Source organism: Psammomys obesus, unplaced genomic scaffold (assembly GCF_907164565.1).
Source record: "Psammomys obesus unplaced genomic scaffold, mPsaObe1.curated_primary_1811, whole genome shotgun sequence".
Lineage (NCBI taxonomy): Eukaryota > Metazoa > Chordata > Mammalia > Rodentia > Muridae > Psammomys > Psammomys obesus.
In genome coordinates, this window is record NW_026596079.1 from 32,805,437 (window position 1) to 32,828,056 (window position 22,620).

A 22,620-nucleotide genomic window follows, 5' to 3' on the forward strand; every position below is an offset into this window, starting at 1 on the left:
ACTGAGATACAGACTGCTGGACTGTTCCAGGAGAACTCAGTGCTCAGAAAAACTGAGCCTTGCAGGGGCAGAGAGAAAATGATCGTTTTCCTTTGGCTTTCCAATTTGGAGAAGGAGCAGAGAGTGCCGCATCAGGAGAAGGAGCTTTCCAGGAGCCGGATTCCGCGGTTGATTCTGCGGCCCCATCTGCCACAGCAGCAGCCGAGCAAGGTTTCCCCAGCCTCTGAGTCCCCCTTTTCGGAGGAAGAAAGTAGAGAATTCAACCCCAGCAGCTCTGGACGCTCAGCGAGGACAATTAGCAGCAACAGCTTCTGCTCAGGTACACTAACCCTGTGCACCAGCATGGCAGGAAGGTGTGGCCTGCGGGGAGACTGTGCCCGAGACCTCTCAGCTCTTAGAAGGGGGCTTCTCCCATCCTGACCCTCTCTGGCTGCTGTAAGCTACCAATGCAGCAGTTTTCCATGGTTCGGAGCAGTTACATTTCTTATCATTTAGAATATAAAATTCAACTTCTTTTTTCTATAACTTTAAAAGAGTGTTCTTTTATTTTTAATCTAAAAAGTATATTAGCTTGGGTTTTATACTAGCAACCTCTATAATTCTATGTACTTTTGATTATGAAATAACCCAAATAAAATAACTTCTAACAAATGAAGTCAAGAACAAGGAGATTAGACTGCAAGCCTGACCTTGTGGGAAAGAATAACAGGGTTATTACCAGCCCGACCTGATTCCCAGGATGGGCCAGAATCTCAGACCTGTCTCTTAGATGCTGTGTGATCTTGATCAAGTTACTTAAACCTGGTGAACCTCAATTGTTACAGCCATAAAATGGGTCAATAAATACTGGTTGAGGATTCTTTATCTGAAATGGATCCAAAAATGTTTGCAGTTTTAGAGTTTTCAAATTTTGGACTATTTGTATGTCTGTGTGTGTGTGTATGTTTGTGTGTCTATATCTATATGTGTATATATACATACATATATATTGGTGATAGGAGCAAAATATAAACACAAAATTCATTCATGATTCATACATATTTAATATATATATTCCAAGGTTTTTTTTTTAAGGTGCCAAACTTTTGCATGTAATCTGTTATGTGAATTTAGGTATGCATATTTTTTACTCATGTCCCATGGCCTTATGTCAATGCTAAAAAAGTTCTCCATTTTACAGCATTTGGGATTTGTGTGATTTGTGTTATGGAGGCTTAACTATACTTCTTTTGTTGAGCTGCTGAAAGACTCATTGGGACCACTCACCTAAGTGAATTGCTAGTATGGAGCCTCACTTCTGAAGATTGTTAATATCTGATAGGTCTTAATGTCATGAACTAGGGTTGCCTCTTTAGCATAAAACTAAGAAATTTGGTTTTTTTATGTTTTGTTTCTTAAGGTTAGAAGCATCTTTTCAGGACATAGATTCCTTCATAGCTCTTCAAATGCCACTGGTACCAGTGGACAACTCCTGTGTTACTGAAGCATATAACTGAAAAAGACATCTTTTTAAAAGAAATATTAGGAATTTGGGTAAAATTCAAAGGACTGACTGTCTTATAAAGGATGTTTTGTAATGCACATTTTTAAACTTACTAAAAGAACAAGGATAAGATGGGTGAGTGAATCTGTGTGCTATGATCAATCGCCAAGTGCCTTGATAAAGTAATGATTTTATCTCATACATAAGTTATATTTTAGACATGTAGCTGTCTACTGTTGAAATGTTTCACCTCTATGAAGTCTCAGATCTCTGCTTCACTCTAAAGAAGATGCCACAATGTTATATTCTGAAATGTATTTCCTTCCATTAGAATGCACAAATGTAGTTAAAGAAAACTCACTTGTGGCTACTTAGTACTCTCTTGAAGAGGATGACTACAAAGCTAGTGGACCGGTGGTTGTTTACTTAACCACCATTGTGGGGTTCAGAACTCATTTTGATTGAGAGTGCATGGGGCATGACTTTCAGCTTCAAGTGTATAGCTAGACTCCACGCTTACTCCTTACAGCCTTTTTTACATACTAACGTTCTGTGTGACTGACTCCAAGGTGAGTATTTGTCAGAAGGTAAGTAGTTAGTCAAAACAACAGAAAAGTGAACAAATACATATCACAAAACATAAATGCAGCCCAATAAAACTGTTAACTTTGGTTATGAGTCAGTCTTTCCCAGACTCATTTCCAGAACCATCCCTTCTTCCCTAAGGACCTGATTCTCATGATGGTAGACATGAAAATCGAAAGGAGATATTGATCTTTCTGTCATTAACTAGCTGAGAATTGAGTGGCAGGCACACATAATTATGAGTGTCTACAAACCGGCCTTCCAGTCCTTAGCCTGTGTCTCATCTCCAGATCTGGAGTCCCTCCCTCATCTCTCTCCAGCTTCCAGTGCTGCAAATTCCCCAAGGTTTGGGTCTGATGCCTTCCCCTGTCTTATTTTCCTGTTCTGCACAGCACTGATGAGCTCCACAAAGGCTTCTGAGTGCTGTGTTGACTGAAATTGACAGCAGCAAGGCCTTTGGGGCATGTTAATGATGCTTTAGGAGGTCAGTCGGGCGGGTGGAAAATAAATGGGTTTGGTTCTATGGGGAGCATTAATGCTGTAGGCAGTGAGGTAGAGAATGTAAAACATGTCCAGCCAGCAGGGGGAATAGCTGGTTTTAACCCAGACAGTGGACTACCGAGGCCAGAATGTATACTGCCTAGTCAGAACAGTTCAACAGACAACAGAACACAAGTGTTGACACAAGTTTTAAAATGCAGTTATCTGCCATAATGAATCCACTGGAACAGTTACAGTGGTCGGCCACTAAAGATTCCAGCCTTGTATGAACCTCTCAACATTAGTATTTGTTCCTTCTAAATTCCTACATTCAGTACTGTGAAGGGACCATAGAAAGTTAATGAAATTCTAAAATTTGGAACTGAGGAAGGTGTGATTCAAACATCCTTCCTGAGATTTAATTTGAAAATTATATTTTGTTTTTCCAAAATTTGGTATCAAAGGCATTAATTGCGAAGAGAATTATCTCTTCTAAAATATTCAATTTTGAAAGATAATAAATTTATAAGATCATAAGTTTATATACAGCTAAAGTTACTTATTATAAAAGGTTATACCTTATTTTGATAGACTGGAATTCCTATCACTTATATAAAAACAAATAGTTTCATAGTAGATGGTCCTTATACTTTGATAAAACAACGAGAACTGTGTTACTGTTTCCTCTACTCCCGCTACATGTTTTTCTACTGATTTTGTTGATTGATGAAATTAAAAGTCTAACATCATACCCAAAGTGACCTGTTCACCTTTCCCTAGGCTCTTTTTTCTCTCCCCGATTCTACCACCTTCCTTCTTTCCTCCCAGGGGAGCCTTGGTAAAGAGCATCTAATTACTGAATAAGAATATACTCATTTGGACGTTGTGTATATCTCATTTTGGAGGGACAGCGTTAGATATGACCTTTCACCAACCATTTGTTGTGTGTCCCCAAAGAGCTTTTCTCTGAGTGGCTGCTTGTGGGCAGAGCCTCTGAAGATGAGCATGTGCTTTGCATTTCATCAACAATTGTGAGTGTGTTCAGACATGGGCATCATTCTAGAGCTAAAGTCAAGCCTTCAGAACAGTTTGTAGCCTGTCTTAGGCTTTGACTCCAGTTGGAGATAGCTAAAGCTAGGCATTATTTTGTATACTATAAACAGAATAATATGGATTCCTAGCTTTATGTAAATAATACCGAGGATGTACAGTTAATATTGTTAGTATGAATAAAACACCTGCTTTCATGTTGCCTCCATTCAAGCCAGTGTTGCGTTTCATTTAGAACATGGTTTAGACATAACATCATCATTTCTCTACCCAGGCAGTCTTCCTTATGTCTAACATACCCTTGTTAGAAGTGGTAAAGCCCACAGTAGCAGAAGGGTGTGGCCTTTTGAATCTAGGCTTCTATTCATTTGGGGGGAGGTTCCTTTATTCATTTTATTATTTTAATTCTCTAAATTATTTCTTTTCTTTTTTGAGATTATAATAGAATGTTATCATTTACCTTTCCTTTTCTCCCTACCATTCCTACCGTATACCCTTCCTTGTTCTTTTCCAAATTTATGGCCTTTTTTATTTTAGGTTTTGGGATTTTGTTGGTGATGCTGTTTTGTTTTTGTTTTGGTTGGCAGGGGTGTTGCTGTTTTTGTTATTGGGTTTTGTTGCTGTTTTTGTTTTGTTGGGGGGTGTTGTTGTTTTTTGTTATTGGGTTTTGTTGCTGTTTTGTTGGGGGGGGGTTCCTGTTTTTTGTTATTGGGTTTTGTTGCTGTTTTGTTTTTGTTGGGGGGTGTTGCTTTTTTTATTGGGTTTTGTTGCTGGAGTTTTGGTTAATGACTTGTCATTTTTTTATCATTTTTATTTTTGTTCTAATGTAAGATACATTTATGAAATAATGTGTTTTAGTCAGTGATAAAACAAAAAAAAATCCCAGCAGCACTGAATGTGTTATTGGTATGGTCACATGATGTGGTGTTGGGTAGCATGGAAGGAAAGTGCTTCATCTGAGAGGGTATCTGAAAAGCTCACCATAGGTGTCAGTGGGGATCTCACCGAGGAACAGCCTCCACAGGCTGGGGAGTTGACTATTTGCTCCCCAGTTGTTGGAGCCATTTCGGAGGCTGTACAAATGACTTGTCATTTCATCATGACCCTGGCAGCCATGCAAAGCTGGTGACTTAGGTGAGTGTTTGGCACAGCCATCAGTCACCTGCCATAGTTAGCAGCCTGCTGTGCATTCCTTCTTGCTTAGTTGAGGCAATAATTACCCCTAAGGATGGGAGGCAGATGGACTGCTGAATTTTAAGCTAGTTCTCCATGGGGTGCCTTGTAAACATGGCAGGTGGAACAGATTATGCGTATAGAACACTGGTTGTTTTGTGGGAGACCAGTAATTTCTCAGAATTTTCTCCATGTTTCTAATGTGCATGTGAAAATGAGATACATGGGCAAGTTTACGAGTTCTGCTAAAGAAAACATAGACCAACGAGTCCGAATCAGGCAAGCTTTGCCAGCTAATCTCAAGTGATGTCTTTGCAGAAAGTATTTGCGTTTTTACAGTGGCTTGGGTGAAATATTTGACCGGCCCTGACCTCAAGGTGATCATGGTTGCTGTTTGTGGTAGGACAATTAAGGCAAATTACAACCTGACTAACACTGCTGAGGCATGACAAAGCCTTCAGAAATTTTCCAGGCCTTGCCAAGCAGAAATAGTTCTGCTTTGCTTTTGTCTGGCTTGTGGAAACTCAGCATCTGGATAGAGTAACCTTTGAACACAATGATTAGAATTGAGATGGACTGCTTCAAGTGAGATAAGCAGCAATACCAAATTATACTGTCACTGAAAGACTGCCAACCTGTTGTAAACTGAAAAACAAAGAGCTGAATATCACTCTAATGAGTCTGCGGCATACACACTATGGCATAATATATATTTCAAGGGCATAGCAGCTTCTCCAGCCAAATAAGTATATGCATAGTGGAATAGGCTATAAGTGTTGGGTTATAGGCAATACTTCTTTGGAAATGTTACTACAAAGAGAAAAAAAATCCATTCACTTAAAAAAAAGTCTTTAGCAATGGGAGCTGATGAATGTAATCATACTAAAGCCATGTCTAAGGGTACACTGTAGCCAACCTGTACATTCTAAAGCTCATCATTACATCAGTTTCAGATTATGTTGTGTATCTGCTTTAAAGGCCCCAGTAAAACTGTTCTTGTTTAAAATGTGGACATTTGGGTTCCTTCCTAAACCTATCATTTTGGAATTTGAGAGCCTGAGAATCTGCATTTTACAGACTTAATGGCTTACTCTCATGTATGCCAAAGTCTGTGTTGTATGGGTTTATGTAGGCACGGGGGTAGGGAGAGCATAAAAGTACACTATAAAATACACAAATATCAAAGACAGTTGAATTAGTGACCACAGGCTATGGGGCAAAAGACATGCCTTAGTATATTCCAGAACTACAGTCTCTGACTTTGTATAGACAAACTTCACATTCTTAGCCTTAGCAATAATATATATATATATTAGCAATAATATATATAATTATTATATATATTATATATATAATAATTATATATATAATATTATATATAATATATAATATTATAGGTTTACTTGTGCCCAAGTGGTAGAAAAATAAAGGTAAGGAGAAGGATTTTCTCACTTTCTTTTCCTGGGTTATCCACTCTCTGGATTTACTGTCTGAACCAACACTTTGTAGTCTCTTGTTTTCTTTCTCAGAGATGAGTATGAGCTGTAGCAGGCTGCATGTATATGGGGGCACACCTCAAATGCAGCCTGGACACTCGGCTGCTACAGTTGAACAAGTAAAGGAAGAGAAACTGATGCCCGAGTGTATTAGGAAATCCATCATTTTACAAGTTTCTGATAACACAGATTATCCAGTAAGCATTCATTGGGTCCTTGCTGAGAGTAAGGCCAGTGCTAAGACTACAAGAATGAATGGAGCACAGAGATTACAAATACCATTCACATTATTACCTTAACTCAGAAGCCTATCCAGTGGGATAATAAATCTTTGGATGTGCTCCCATGCTGTTGCCTTTACTTGCCCATTTAATGTTCCTCTCCTGTTTAGCCATACACTCCTGCCCTGTAACTTGAGCTTGTTCCTTCACTCACTGTCAAGATTGGTCTCTCACATTTCCTAAGCCCAGCATTTCAAAGAAGTAACATTACTTAGGATGGTGTACTGACTAAACATAAACTTTGGCATCCGCAGACCTCACTAAAAGCCTGAAATGAGATAGGAAGCTAGTTCCAACTAGATTGTGGCTTGTATACCATGAAAAAAAAAAAAAAAAAAAAAAAAAAACTTGATGTGTGAGATTAAGTGTCCATACAAGAACCAAATCAATGACACAGAATGAAGAAAGACGCTGGAGGGGACTTTAAAACTAGATGGTATTTTGTCACTTCTATAGTCATCCAGAATCTTAACAATGAAGCTTTATAACTAGCTTTGTGGGCCAGTTAGCATGTGTCAATACCAGCTATCGTTCATAGCTGGTATTTTGCAGTTCTCAAATGCTTTGCAAACCCAATGGAACATTTTCAACAGAAAGAAGTTATGGCAAGTTGCTAATTTAGAAAGATCTTTGTTTCTGTGGTGGACAGTGGATGGAATGGACGTGAGGAAGTGGAAAAGAGCTTGCCTGGGTTTATAGCCACTGCAGTAGTACAAGCAATGATGAGTCAAATGATAGGTGTGAGCTTTAGAACCACAGTAAATAGGTCTTGAATATCAGCTGCATGTAGAAGGAAAAGGAGAGATCTTATTTGGATTTCTACTAAATAAACACAGTGAAATAGCAAAATTGAGAAGAAGGAAGAAGTCAAGTTAATTTAGACTTTATTGCATTTAAGAAGAAAACAGAAACCTTTAACATAATTTGAAGATGGCAGCAGTGGAAGTCCATAGATGGGTTTGTGGAGACAAAAGTATAAAAGACAGTGAATAGAATGCCATCAGGGCAAGCAGGCAGAAAAGGAAACCAAGACACCACCACCGCACCCAAGGCTGCACATTCAGAGAGAAGGAAAGAGCCATAGCAATGTTCCTCTGATCCCACAGGAGGGAGAGTTTCTAGAGGAAAGGGACAAGCAGGCTCAGATGCCACAATGAGATTAGAGAAAGGCAGATGATGGCTGGACACTATGGCTCCCTGGTCAAGAGCAAGTACTGCTCTTGCAGAGAACTCAGGTTCAGTTTCCAGAACCTACATCAGACAGCTCAAAATTGCCTATAACTTTAGCTCTGAGGGACGCACTGTGGGTTCCTGTGGGTTTCTCTGGGTTCTTCCTCATCAATAGCTAACTTCTTCTTCCTTCTGTCTTCTGTGTGGTTGTCTGTGTGGGTGGGATTCCCCTGAAACACTAGCCCAACTCTCAGAATTCTAGAATCCCTGTGGATCCTAAGATTGTCTTCTATTTATTTAGGGGTAGGGATTCTAAAGTTAAAAAGTATTTTAATTTAGTTGCAAACTAGTAAAATATTTCTAATTAAATGTGGAAGGGCATCTATCATAGTAGATATGGTTTTGTTTCTAGAACTGATTTTGTTTTGCTTCTTGTCAAGTTGTTCTCATTTGTTGGGTAAATATGTTAAGAGCACGTGTTGTAGGAGAGGCACTATTCTAATCGCTGAACACAATGACAATGCATTGCAGGGCTCCTGACAGGTGCATTCTAGCCAGTACTCACACCTGTGAGTGCTTGTCAGCATGCAGAGATCCATTTCATTTCTGTCACTGTGTGATGACACAGTTGTCTACTAAGGACCAGCTTTATGTAGATCATTCTTCTATAGATGCACATTTTGTCTCTGAAACTGAATTCCAAATTCTGAGTTTTACTTTATGACTGTCATAGAACTTAGACTACTTAACTACTTAGCATGTTTCTTCTTTCATTCTCCTTTTTCCTTTTTAAGGTAAGCTGGTTGTGTACCTCTGTAGTAAAGTACCAGTTTAACATGAGCAAGGCCAGACCTCTATCCCCATCCATAGCACCCATCAACATAAGCATATATTAGGGCTGGAATGATGGCTTAATGGTTAAGAGCACTCAATGATCTTCCAGAGGCCCCAAGTTGGATTCCCAGCAGCCATATCGGGAGGCTCACAACCATCTGTAACTCTAGCTCCAGAGGATCCATACCTCTGGTCTCTACAGATACCTGCACTCCTATGCAGCAGGCCCTCATATCTGGCAGCTCACACCCATCTGTAACTCCAGGGGATCCATACCTCTGGACTCTGTAGACATCTGCACTTATATGCACATTCCTACATGCAGAGGGAATCACATGCACATAATTAAAAAATAAAATAATCATTAATTAAAGTAAATATTATATATCCTATACATTACCTAACATCATTCTTTTTTTTTTTTCAAACAGAAGTCTCAAGTATTTCAAATGAGGGCCTATACAAAACAACATTCCATTTTTCCCACTTTTCTTCTATTTTATACTTTCCATTATTTTGACCATCACTGTCCTCAGATCTTTGGTATGAGAAGAACTAGGATAAGGGGAAATACATTGTTATAGCATGGTTTAATACTATCCAGGCAACCCCAAGAAGGTGTAGAGCTTCTTAAATATTGGAGACTGAGAACTGGCTTCCTGGCCTGTCTTTATCTCTTCTTTTCCTATTTTTCCAGGCCTTCCTTCTTCCCAAACAATTCCATTTATTTAAAAACGTATATGTATTTTTTAAGAAAACAAACAAAAAATATGAGCCTTGAACAAGCCATGACCTAGAACCAGTAAATAAACTGACATTGCTAAAGAAAAGGAAATTCAGAAAGATCTGTTGCTACCTAAAGCAATGGCTCTCAACTTGTGGGCTGCAAACCCTTAAGGGTTGAGCTACTTTTTCACAGGGTTCACCTAAGACCATTGCAAAACACAGATAGTTATATCACAATTCATAAGAGTAGCAAAATTACATTTATGAAGTAGTGAAAAAAGCAATTTTATGTATTAAAGCTTGACATCATTTAGAAGGTTGAGAATCACTGGCCCAAAGCTTTTGTGGCAGCTGGATTCAGCATTCCATCTACCAAACTCAGCTGCCTCTCCAGTTTCCCAGTAATTTTTTTTCCTTTCTTTTTAATAAGTTTTATTTTTTATATTAATCACAGGTTATTTATTTTGTATCCCAGCCATAGCCCTCTCCCTCATTCCCTCCCAATCCCACCCTCCCTTCCTCATCTCCTCCCTGCCCCTTTCAAAGTCCACTGATAGGGTAGGTCCTCCTCCACTTCCTTTTTTTTTTTTCTTTTTAGTTACATTTTGTTAACTCTGTGTCCCAGCTGTATCCCGCTCCCTCATTCCCTCCCCAACCCCCCACACTCCCTCCCTGGTCTCCTCCCTGCCCCTTTCCAAGTCCACTGATAGGGGAGGACCTCCTCCCCTTTCATCTGACCCTGTTTTATCAGGCATCTTCAGGGCTGGCTGCAAAGTCCTCCTCTGTGGCCTAACAGACTGCTCCTCCCCTGGGGGGGGGGGGTCAAACAGCCTGCCCTTGAGATCCTGTTAGAAATAGTCCGTGTCCCCCTTACTTTGGAAAACTACTTGGTATATACCCAAAATTTGCTCAAGTACACAACAAGGACATTTGTTCAACCATGTTCATAGCAGCTTTATTTGTAATAGCCAGAACTTGGAAACAACCCAGATGTCCATCAACGGAGGAATGGATACAGAAATTGTGGTATTTTTACACAATGGAATACTACTCAGCAATCAAAAAAGGAGGAAATCATGAAATTTGCAGGCAAGTGGTGGGATCTAGAAAAGATCATTCTGAGTGAAGTATCCCAGAAGGAGAAAGACAAACTTGGTATATACTCGCTTATATAGACCTACAAGATATGATAAACATAATGAAATCTACACACCTAAAGAAGATAATCAAGAAAGTGGACACAGGCAAAGGTGATTAATCCTCATTTAGAAAGACAAATGGGATGTGCATTGAACTTATGACAGGAGTCTACCACAAAAGGCATCTGAAAGACTCTACCTAGCAGTGTTTCAAAGCAGACACTAAGACTCATAACCAAACCCTCAGCAGAGTACAGGGAATCATATGAAAGAAGGGAAGTTAGTATGATATGGAAAGGATAGGAGCTCTACAAGGACCAAATATATCTGGGCACAGGGTCTTTTCTGAGACTGACACTCAACCAAGGACCATCTATGGATATAACCTAGAACTTCTGCTCGGATGTGGCCCGTGGTAGCTCAGTTTCCCAGTTTAAGCCCTTTCCCCTTCCAGACTAAATAGGTAAATGCGTTACTCACACCACATTAAATGTTTTGCCCTGATATTTTCCTTCCAGATTCCTTTTCAAGTTAAGCAACTTGAGTCTTGGGGAGAAAAACCAAGTCACAAGCCCTTTTGTACAATGCCCCTGGTCTGCCATCTGAGAAAATGAACAGACTTTCTCCTGTACAGTCCCCTGTCCTGCCCAGTCCTTCACCCAGAGACTTTTAAGGGAGAACACAAGGCTCCAAACCAGCTCAGAAATCTTGGGAATGTTCACATGTGAGATGATTATTTTTGTCTCCAAGAAACAAAGGAAGCATCCACTAAATAGTTATCCCAATCTCCACTTGTTCTAGAAGACACCCATTCCATGGCTGAGGGTGAGGTGTACCTCTGAGATACTTAGACAAGCCATGTTTATCAGCATGCACAAAGTTCCTTCTGACCCCACCTCTGCAGCTACTGCCCCATTCCTCTGCTTTTCTTCACAGCAAACTGCCAGTTTTTGAGACAAAGTTGAACTTTTGTCTCAACAATTTGCCCTCAACTCGGGTGTGAGTGGCCATGCTGGCAAGCCTAATATTCCATTGTGTACCACCTTTTTGCTTGGCCTCCCAGAGATGCTCCACACACAGGTCTTCCTTTTTTTTTTTTTTTTTTCTTTCTTTTATGTTTTGTCTCAACTCAAATTATGTCCTTGAAAGCTGTCCATGACAAGCTATCTAATAAGGCTCATCCTACTGTTGAGCCTATATAATGACATCCAGTGTCTTTCATTAATAGCACATTGCACCTCGGAGTATACTCTTTACATATTTTTCCATTTAGTTATCTGTTGTCTGTCCTTACTACCACAGTGGGAACCCTTTAAGGGAAATCTCTGTGTATTGGTCACTATTGCACCTACATAGAATGCCTGACACATAAGGATTTCAGTGATAGTTATCTGACAGAATGGATGAATGGATGAGGGTATTATTCCTCAGCACTGGACACAAGATAATAATTATATTTTGTGTAATTCAGAAGCAAAATTAGTATGGAGTATTAAACACTTGTGAATTCTTACTATGAAAAAATGCTATGTTGGGTGAAGAGATAAAAGGTCTCTTAAAGCATAGATTGCAAAAGTATGCTTTCTGTGCAAATCACTCTATGGAGGCAGGAACACCGCCTTCACAAAAATATGGAAGCATTTCTTGCCTCAAATTTTTGTGGTCTGCTTATTATGGGATGACTGCTTTCTGACAGATTGCTTTGTCTGGTTTTAATTGAGAGTTTTGAGAATTGCTAATGTTTCCTCTAGAACAGGCTCAAGCAGAAAAGATAGTACATGGTGATTTTTAAATGGTACATGTTTTTCATACAACTCTGAGTCAACTACTCTCTGTAACTAGGAAATTCATTTCTTCTCAGAGCCGCAGGTCCTTCTTCTCTAACACATTGTTAGAATTATAGGATAGACATGAGTGTGGCAGTTTGCTGCTTCACCTATGTCCCTTCAGTGTATGGTGTGTGGTTAGATTCTGCATGCTTGATATTAACCGTGAGTTTAAGCTGTGCTATTTTATTGGCATTCACCAAACTGTCTTCAAAACTATGGTATTTCGAACAATTGTATTAGAAGCATCTGGCACGTTGTAGGTATTTGGTAACTGTTGAATGAATGCTAGTGAATGATTATTTGTGAAAATAAAGTAGACTTCCATATTATTTTGTGTAATGCCTCTTTACAGTGTCAGTAATTCCCCTTTAACTTATAACTTATGCAACTGAACACTGAGCTGCATCCATGTGTTACTGAATGCCTCAAGACATTTGGGTTCAAAAGCCATGTTTTCTTCTAACTGATGTTAAATTTAAATGTGTCTTCTGGAATTATTTAGTTCAGCATTTTGGAAAGCAAATGAGCTATGAGATCATACAGTCTCAAACAAGGGCTGGGAGGTTTAGAGATATACTTCTTAGACTATGACAGAATATTTTATTTCTAATTTCTGAGAGTTGGGGAGGTGGTTGGGTTTGTTGGGTTTGGGTTTTTTTGTTGTTTTGTTTTTTGTTTTGTTTTTTTGTTTTTTGTTTTTTGTTTTTTTTGAGGCAGGGTTTTCCCATGTAGTCTTCGTTGTGCTGGAACTCACTCTGTAAACCAGTCTGGCCTCAAACTTAGAGATTTTCTGCTTCTGCTTCTTCTCCACTGCTGGAATTAAAGGCTATGCTACCATACCCAGCTCTGAGAGCTGACATTTTAATGTAAAATTCTAACAATTCTACATAATTGGTACAAAAACATTTAAGTAGGGCTTGTCCATCAGAGTTTCTACCAAGTGTGTTTGGTGACACTGGTTGCTAGGCATACTTGTTAAATATCAGAAAATTGTATAATATGTATACAAACATGTAAACATTTTGGTGATATTAAGATTTTAAAAATACAAGTTAACTTGCCAAAATATTCAGTTCTTTTAAATTTCTATGTAAAGGCATTAGAAACATATTAAAACAATTGATTTCCTAAAAATTGTCATAAAAAAATAGTTACTACCTAACCTCAACAACGAACTTTGTAATGAATTACAGATAGATTTAATAAAAAGGACAAATTAAACTATAGTAACTGAGAAAAGTGTTGATCTTTAAAAAGATGTTCTAAGCATGTATAAAAATTATTTAAAGAGGGTGGAGAGATGGCTCAGAGGCTAAGAGTATCAGCTGCCCTTACAAATGTCCTGAGTTCAATTCTCAGCAACTACATGGTGGCTCCCAACAATCTGTAATGATATCTGGTGCCCTCTTCTGGAGCGCAGGCATACATGCAGACAGAACACTGCATACACACACACACAAAAAGACAAAATTAAAAAAAAAATTATTTAAAGAAAACACAAATGAACATATGTGAACATATGTAGAGACTTGAAAAAATAAGAAATGTTTGTATGTTTAAAACATTATGAAGGTAAAAGTTAAAATACTGAGTTAATGCCGTGTTTATTTAACATATATATACTTTAAGAAAGTCTGATTACTCAATTAGAAAAGACATGAACCAATCAAGGGATATGTAAAGAAGACCAAGAATGAAATACATGAAGCTTTACTAACAAAAAACATGTAAATTATGACAACAAAACATCATATATAATTATTAAGCAAAAGAACATTTAGTATCGTCAGGAATTCAGTGAGATACTAGAGTACTGAAATATAAATTATCACAAAGTTTATGAAAATTGCAGATTTCTATTGGACATACATTCTATTCGCTAATAACATTTAGTGGAAAATATAACTGTAAGATGTAAAAGCAGTTTTAACAAGAGTAAGAAAAATGCAAGCTTATAATATGATATCAAATGGAAATGGTCTTTAAAAATAAGTATCTTTTTATTTTTATTAATTATAGTTTATTTACTTTGTATACCAGCTGTAGCTCCTTCCCTCTTTTCCCTCCCAATCCCATCCCCTTCCCTCTTCTTCCCCCATGACCCTCTCCCAGTCCACTGAGAGGGGAGGTCCTCCTCCCATTCCATCTGACCCTAGTATATCAGGTCTCATCACCACTGGCTGCTTTGTCTTCCACTGTGGCCTGGTAAGGATACACCCCCCTAAGGGGGAGGTGACCAAAGAGCCAGCCACTGAATTCATGTCAGAGACAGTCCCTGTTCCTATTACTAGGAAACCCACTTAGACACTGAGCTGTCATGGGCTACATCTGTGCAGGGGTTCTAGGTTATCGCTATGAATGGTCCTTGGTTGGAGTGTTAGTCTCAGAAAAGACCCCTTTGCCCAGACTTTTTTGGTTCTATTGCTCTCCTTGTGGAGCTCCTGTCCTCTCCAGATCTTTCTATCTCCCTCTTCTTTCAAAAGATTCCCTGCACTCTGCCCAAATCAAGAAGGAGGACTCTGGGTAAGATGTTCAATCCTCATTCAGAAAGGCAAAGCGGATGGACATCAGAAGAGGGAGAAAACAGGGAAAAGGACAAGGGCCTACCACAGGGGGCCTCTGAAAGACTCTATCCAGCAGGATATCAAAGCATATGCTGAGACTCATAGCCAAACTTTGGGCAGAGTGCAGGGAATCTTTTGAAAAATCAGTATCGCATTTATTTGGAATATATTCATTTAAAATAATGCTTCAAAAATTAAATAGATAAGCCTCTTGCTATGTGTCTTTCCTCTCACCACTAAGGAGGCAGAAACAAATAGATCTCTGTGAGTTTAAGGCTCCATTAGTCTACATAAAGAGTTTCTGGGCAGCCAGGATTAAATAGTGAGAACCGGTTCCCCCCAAAATAAAAACAAACAAGGTATTAATTATTTCAAAACTTTTTAAAGCATATTTAAAGTCAGATTAGTACAGTATTTTATGTCTGTTGTCAGTATCATCAATATTAAAACATGGTTGCTAATTTGTTGCATCTTACTCTCTCTTACTTGTTTTAAAGCAAATCTCTAGATATCATTCACTACATGTCTCTTTACATGCCTTAATACCATTTATGAAAGCTTCCGAGCATTTTCTGATATAATCCCAGAACTATTTAAAATCACTAACAGAATTAACGTAATGGTATATAACATGGAAATATCTGTAATTGTTTCAAAAGTGTGTGTTTACTTCCTTGTGGTATCAAATTTTGTAAAAACCCAATTAGTGAATATTTCCAACTTCTTCGCTGAGTAGACAGCCTTTGCTGCAGCTTTTTGTTTCTAGTGAGCCACCCCACACAATGCAGATGAGCCAAAATGCCTTTGTAAAAGGAAAAAGAACATGCCAAACCGGTAAGGAGTTCCAGGTTCACCGAATGGAATAAATACAAGATCTACTGCTTGCTTTTTGTAGTCAGCATGTCTGATGATTCCTTCCTTTTCGTTTGAGTCAGTGTCTCATGTTATCCAAGCTGGGCTCAAACTTACTCTGCAGTCAAGTATGACCTTAGCCTTCTGATCATCCTTCCCCCACATCCTGAATTCTAGGACCACAGACTTTCACTGCCAGGTCAGGTCGACGCAGCGCTTCCTGAATCCTAGACAACCACTGAGCTGCACCCTAGCCCTTAATAGACATTCTCCCGCATGCATCACCTCCAGTGGTTTAGCAGGGTGTCAGGAACTGGAGGAATGGAGAGGAATTTGCTCTGCTTGTCTTGATTTGTGTGTGTGTGTGAAAATTAATCATGGATTTTTAATATGAGTATCAATCATTTCTATTTATTGCTTTTTGGTACTCATGTTACCCAGCCATGGCCTGCTAGTATTCCACGACTTCTTTCTTGGTAAACTATCAAGCTCCAGGTAAAAATGCTTCCTGGCATTGTAATAAGCTTGTCTATTAATATTTATTAAAGTCAGTATATTTGTTGTTATGGTTTTTAATCTAGAGAATCAAATAGGCCAAATTGTTCTTTTTCTGGGTAACAATTACAAAAAAAAATTATTATGTATTTACTTACTTGTACTGAGAACTAATTTTAGAATTGTAAGGTGCAATTAAAATTTTTAAAAGCAACAGTTGATTTTTTAAATTTCTTTAATTTTGTAAATTCCCATAGCACATTTAAAATGAGATTAAAGTTATTTTATAAAATACAGAGACATACATTTTTATACTTGTAGGCAGTAATATAATTTTAACCATACTGCATGTTCTCAGAAAGGAAAATGACTCTCCATAATTAAGCATAATCCAGGCAACAAAATTATAACAGTTCCCAGTTTTTCCCTAGCTGCCTTTATAGACCTTAAGAACTTTTTCTCCCAGTCAACAGTGTGGAAACTACTTTGTGGGTGTATTTCTATATTTGTTACTAAGCTTTTTATAGACAGCAATTTCCAAGGATTCCTGAGACTCAGTATTTTTCCCCTGCTCTTAATTCTAAACAACCGAACAATCACAAGCCCCTCACCACAAGTATCTCTGGTAATCCTCCAGTCTCTGCCTCTACCTCCAGATTGCTGGAATTAAAGGCATGCCTGGCCATTGCATTAACCTCTTAAGTGCTCTAATTTTAGGTATATAACACCAAGATTGGTGGACCCATTTCTTAATATATAAATTAAAGAAAAAATTTCTTAATACATAAATTAAATATATAAATTATTTTACCTCATTGCAGGTAGCGATCACTTAGGTACAGTCTTAAGCAGGTTTGCTTTTACCTAACTTTTACCAGTGGCCATCCCGGACCCATCTAGTTGGGATTTCAAATATTGACCACAGAAAGAAATTACCCTATACTTTTAAATGAATCTCATTGTGTAAAGGAGTTCTGGCTCTTTAAAACATAGGGGCTGTGCTTGGTAGTTTTTATTGCTAACCTGACACAACCTAGAGTCCTGTGAGAAGAATGAACATCACCTGAAGATTGCCTGAATCAAACTGGCCTGGGAACATTTTCTTGATTGCTAGGTGATGTAGGAAGGCCCAGCCCACTGTAGCAGCCCTAAGCAGGTAGGGCTGGGTGGTATAAGAAAGCCAGCTGAGCATGAACGAGTGAATCAGTAAGCAATCTTCTTCCATATTTTCTACTTGAGTCCTTGTGATGACTTCCTTCAAGGACCCACTAACATGGAGGTGAAAGCTGAAATTAATCCTTTCCTCCCCTAAGTTGTTTTTGCTCACGGTTTTTTAATCAAGCACTCTACAACAGACATACTTGCCATGGATCAAAGGAAATGTAAACATTCAGTTACATAAGTAGCTGTGTGTGAGTGTGTGTGTATTTTCAATTCCTCCTCCTCCTTCTGCAGACTGACAATTGTCTGCAGCCTGTTCTTGAAGAAGTGGTGCTCTGACCAAACACAGACATTCTTCCAGCAATCTGAATCTGTGAGGATTTCTTCCATTTCCTGCCCCGAAATAGTTCCCTCATTTCTATTTTATAGAAGTGTTAGCCGTTAATAATTTCTTCATATTAACGTAAACAACAAATGTTACAATTATAAATACCATGATTGTCAGTTTATAGATTATACAGTTTAGCAGTCAATAGCAGTAGGAAACAGAAGACTCACTCCATTTAATACATATAGTGGATCTAATAGCTAACATATCTTTTGAAAAAGATTTATTTATTTTAATTTTATGTATATAAATGTTTAGCCTACATACAAACACACACACTCGTACCATGTGTATGCCTGGTACCCACAGAGATCAGAAGGTATCAGATCCCCTGGAAGCAGAATTACAGACAATTATGAGCTGACATGTGAGTGCCAGGAGTAGAATCTGGGTCCTCTACAAAAGCACCAACATCTTTCAATGTGTGTTTGATCTTATTTAATATTTTTTTATTTTTTAATATTAATTATAGTTTATTCACTTTGTATCCCAGCTGTAGCTGCCTCTCTCACTCCCTCCCAACCCTACCCTTTCTCCTTCATCTCCTCCTATTACCCTCTCCAAGTCCACCAATAGGGGAGGTCCTCCTCCCCTTCTATCTGACCCTAGCCTGTCAGGTCTCATCAGGACTGGCTGCATTGTCTTCCTCTGTGGCCTGGTAAGGCTGCACCCCCCCCCCCTTTATGGGGAGATGATTGAAGAGCCAGCCACTGAGTTCATGTCAGAGACAGTCCCTGTTCCCCTTACTAGGGTACACACTTGGATACTGAGCGGCCATGGGCTTCACCTGTGCAGGGGTTCTAGGTTATCTCTATGCATGGTCCTTGGTTGGAGTATCAGTCTCAGAAAAGACCTCTGTGCCCAGATTTTTTGGTTCTGTTGCTCTACTTGTGAGCTCCTGTCCACTCCAGGTCTTTCTATCTCCCCCTTCTTTCATAAGAGTCCCTGCACTCTACCCAAAGTTTGGCTATGGGTCTCAGCTTCTGCTTTAATACCCTGCTAGATAAGGCCTCTGTGGTAGGCTGCTGTACTGTTTCCTGTTTTCTCCCTCTTCTGCTGTCCTTCCTGATTGCCTTTCCTAATTAGGATTGATCATCTTACTCAGGGTTCTCCTTCTTGCTTAGCTTCTTTAGGTGTACAAATTTTAGTATCTGTATCCTATATTATATATCTAATATCCACTTATAAGTTAGTATATACCATGTGTGTCTTTCTACTTCTGGGATACTTCACGCAGGATGATCTTTTCTAGGTCCCACCATTTGCCTGCAAATTTCATGATTTCCTTGTTCTGATTGCTGAGTAGTATTCCATTGTGTAAATGTACAATTTCTGTATCCATTCCTCAGTGGAGGGACATCTGGGTTGTTTCCAGGTTCTGGCTATTATGAATAAAGCTGCTACCTGCATGGTTGAACAGCTGTCCTTGTGACATATTTTGGATATATGCCTAGGAGTGGTATAGCTGGATCTTGAGGAAGCACTATTCCTAATTGTCTGAGAAAGTGCCAGATAGATTTCCAAAGCGGTTGTACAAGTTTACATTCCCACCAGCAGTGGAGGAGGTTCCCCTTTCTCCACATCCTCTCCACTTGAGTTTTTTATCTTCGCCATTCTAATGGGTATAAGGTGAAATCTCAGGGTCGTTTTGATTTGCATGTCCTTGATGACTAAGGACATTGAGCATTTCTTTAATTGTTTCTCTGCTGTTCTATATTTCTTTATTGAGAATTCTCTGTTTGACTCTGTATCCCTTTTTTTTAATTGGATTACTTGATTTGTTCCTTTTTAACTTTTTGAGTTCCTATATATTCTGGATATTAGTCCTGTGTCAGATATAGGTTTGGTGAAGATCCTTTCCTAGTCTGTAGGCTGTCATTTTGTTCTAATGACAATGTCCTTTGCTTTACAGAAGCTTTTCAGTTTCATGAGGTCCCATTTATTGGTTGTTGCTCTTAGAGCCTGTGCTGTTGGTGTTCTGTTCAGGAAGTTGCCTACTATGCCAATGAGTTCAAGGCTCTTTCCACTTTTTCTTGTAACAGATTTAGAATGTCTGGTTTTATGTTGAGATCTTTGATCTTAATGTCAGTTTACAATTGTAGGATTGAATATAAATACCAAATAGCAGCAGTATGGCTTTGCCATTCTTAGAATATCTTGGTAAATGACAACTGAATATATGTTGTACAGAAATTTGAAAGTATTAGCTTCCCCCAAATTGGTAAGAGCAGAGAAATAGCCCCAGAAGGACTTGAAAGGATAATCACTTCTTCATTACTGCATGGAATACTTCTTCATACTTCAGGTACCATGGCTGACCACATGATTGTTCATCATATGCAGTTCTGAGTCTATCCTGTACCACAGCAAAATTAATAAGACTGCTTTTACACAGCTACCTTCCGTTGTTAGTGTTGGTTCCACTAGACAAATAAGGCAAATAGCACAGGCTACTGTGAGCACTTGTTATTTTTTTTTCATGTGCATTCACCTTAGACTTCTCAGTCAAGACAAAGTGTGCCAATGTGATAATATATACCAATGTTCTTGGCTTCTTTGTAAGTTGAATCAGGATCAGAGTGGGTACAATAACTGTGAACCCCTTCAGTGCCAGAATTTGATACACATATGTTAAGAAAATCCCTGTCTCCCATTGCTGTTGTTTCTGCAACAATGGTAGAAAGTTATTAAATAATTTAATAGGTACCCAAAGTTTAAGATTGATTTATATCTTTATTTTATCAATCCTGTCTCCCAAAAATATAGGTTATAAGTTCTGATGATGACAAGTGGACCATGGATTCTCGGTGAAAACTTGCAATTCCTTCTACAATGGCGCCAGTTTTACATCCTGAATTTTCTCTAGACCATAGCACTTAATCCCAACTGTGTGTGAAGTCACAAATACTGAAAAAGATGCTTTGTAGTACTCTATTTATTCCAGGAAGATATGATAGAACCAAGCAAAATGTGTTTGTTTGATTCCTATTTATATAAAACATACTTTCAAAAGCTTTTCTCAACACTTTTTTTCCCAACTAGAAATCTCTTAATTTTATCCCTTTGATTTTAGGCAAATTCAAGGGGTGAGGGGGCATTCTAAAGCATAGATTTTTATTTAATCTGAATCCAGTATCACTCAAAAAAAATTGATGGGTTTGATTCATAGGTAAATCTTTGTAAAGGCAGTAGGCAATTTTGAATACTGTGAACACATTCATTTGGGGTTTATCTGCTTTGTAATAGGAAAAGTTTCTCTGGGGCAATGTATAGCTGTATTAATTGCTGGAGTCTGACCCAGTATATAAATTTGCACCCTGAGAGAGGAGGTCTGATTTTTTTTTTGCACTGAAACAAGGGCATGCATATAGAGGGGGAGTCATGGAAAGCATGAGATGAAATAGCTGAACAGTCACAGACCAGAGAGGGGTTCACCTCTGGAACATAGATCCGAAAGTGTCTGGTGACTCAGGAAGGAAATAGCACATTTGCAAGCTTAGTATGCTAACAACCATTCATTGCTAGAAACAGATTATAGAGGTTCCCATAAACAGTAATGTGTCCAAAGTTAAAAAAAAAAAAAAAAAAGCAAGAAAAATACATTGTCTTGAAGTGCCAAGTTCATTTTGTTTCAGGAACTTGAATATTTTGTAATAAAAATGAAATAGAAGCCAGAAGTGAAGCAATGTCAATTCATTTTTAGACAAAGCCTAACACAATTCATGCAGTCCTTGTATTTTATTTAGCCCTAGTTCTATCCTGTTCTTATTCCAGCTTTGGATCCCCAAGACAGTCCCAAGATGGCAGATCACTTTGGCTACTCTATTATTCATAAAACCAAAAAGCTCCAAGATTATTAGTGGTATGCATAATTTTACAATCTTTTGTTTAATTGGTAAAGTAATTCTGATATCAAAATAATTTCATTTAGTAAAATAGTGTTGAGTAATGAAAATTTACTATTCTGCTGAGTATGCATACCTTAAAGTAACATTAATAAGGTCCTACATTCTCATACAATTCTCATTAAAGCTTAAATAGATAAATCGGCCATCATAAATACTCAAGTAAATATGGAAAGCATTTTTAAGAAACAACAATGGGGAGGGGCTTATGGGGGGATACAAAATGAATAAAGTGTAATTAATAAAAGTTAAATAATAAAAAAAAAGAAACAACAATGTGAGTTTTCTGTTTGCTTAATCGGCACCTACACTGATCACAATATATACATTAGCTTAAAAGAATGACCCCAGCTAGACTTAGCTGTAATGAAATTTAGTATTTATTTTTTCAGTTTACTACGGATAAGAATACATCTGATTGAACCATTTTGGCTGGATATATGTGTTTAAAATAGGGTAACCTCTATCTGTTTCCTTGAACTTCTAAAGTCAGAGGCTCTGTTCTATTAACCAGATAATGGGCCGTATGTTCAGAAGCTTAGGTAATGTCAGTAACATTCAAATAATTTTATTTTTCTATCAAAACAACTCTGAAAAGCGCATGCTAATTGTCCTGACTTTTTCTTCTGAATTTCATATTACGTAACCCATTCAAACATCTGAGAACAGCAAAGTGTGATGGTGCAAAACCTTTAGTCCCAGTGCTTGGAAGGAAGAGGGTGATAGATTTCTGTGAGTTCCAGGCCAACCAGGGCCACATAGTGAGATTATGTTGCCACAACAAAACAAAAACCAAAATAAATAAAACCCAAAACTAAAAATCTATGGACAGATATGAACCAAAATAATGCCATATAAAATATTCAAGGAAATATATAATTTGATTCCAAAAAGTGCATGCTACAAAAGTCTTTATGATCAAAAGATTTACAAAGTATACATACTGGCTGGTTTATGTCAACTTGTCACAAGCTAGAGTCTTCAGACTGGGTTCTCTGAAAAAACAGAC

The 22,620-nt window shown here is 38.2% G+C and overlaps 1 protein-coding gene across 3 annotated transcripts in view; it reads left to right on the top strand.

The window, feature by feature from the left end:
- Positions 1–22,620, top strand: part of Sybu (syntabulin) — a 71,033-nt gene that overhangs the window by 5,787 nt on the left and 42,626 nt on the right. For 2 of the 3 annotated variants that reach the window (XM_055626375.1, XM_055626377.1), the window contains exon 3: positions 112–319. In XM_055626375.1, coding sequence (XP_055482350.1) covers positions 112–319 — 208 coding nt within the window. The remainder of the gene's footprint in view (positions 1–111; positions 320–22,620) is intronic. The other variant, XM_055626376.1, reaches the window with a different exon arrangement.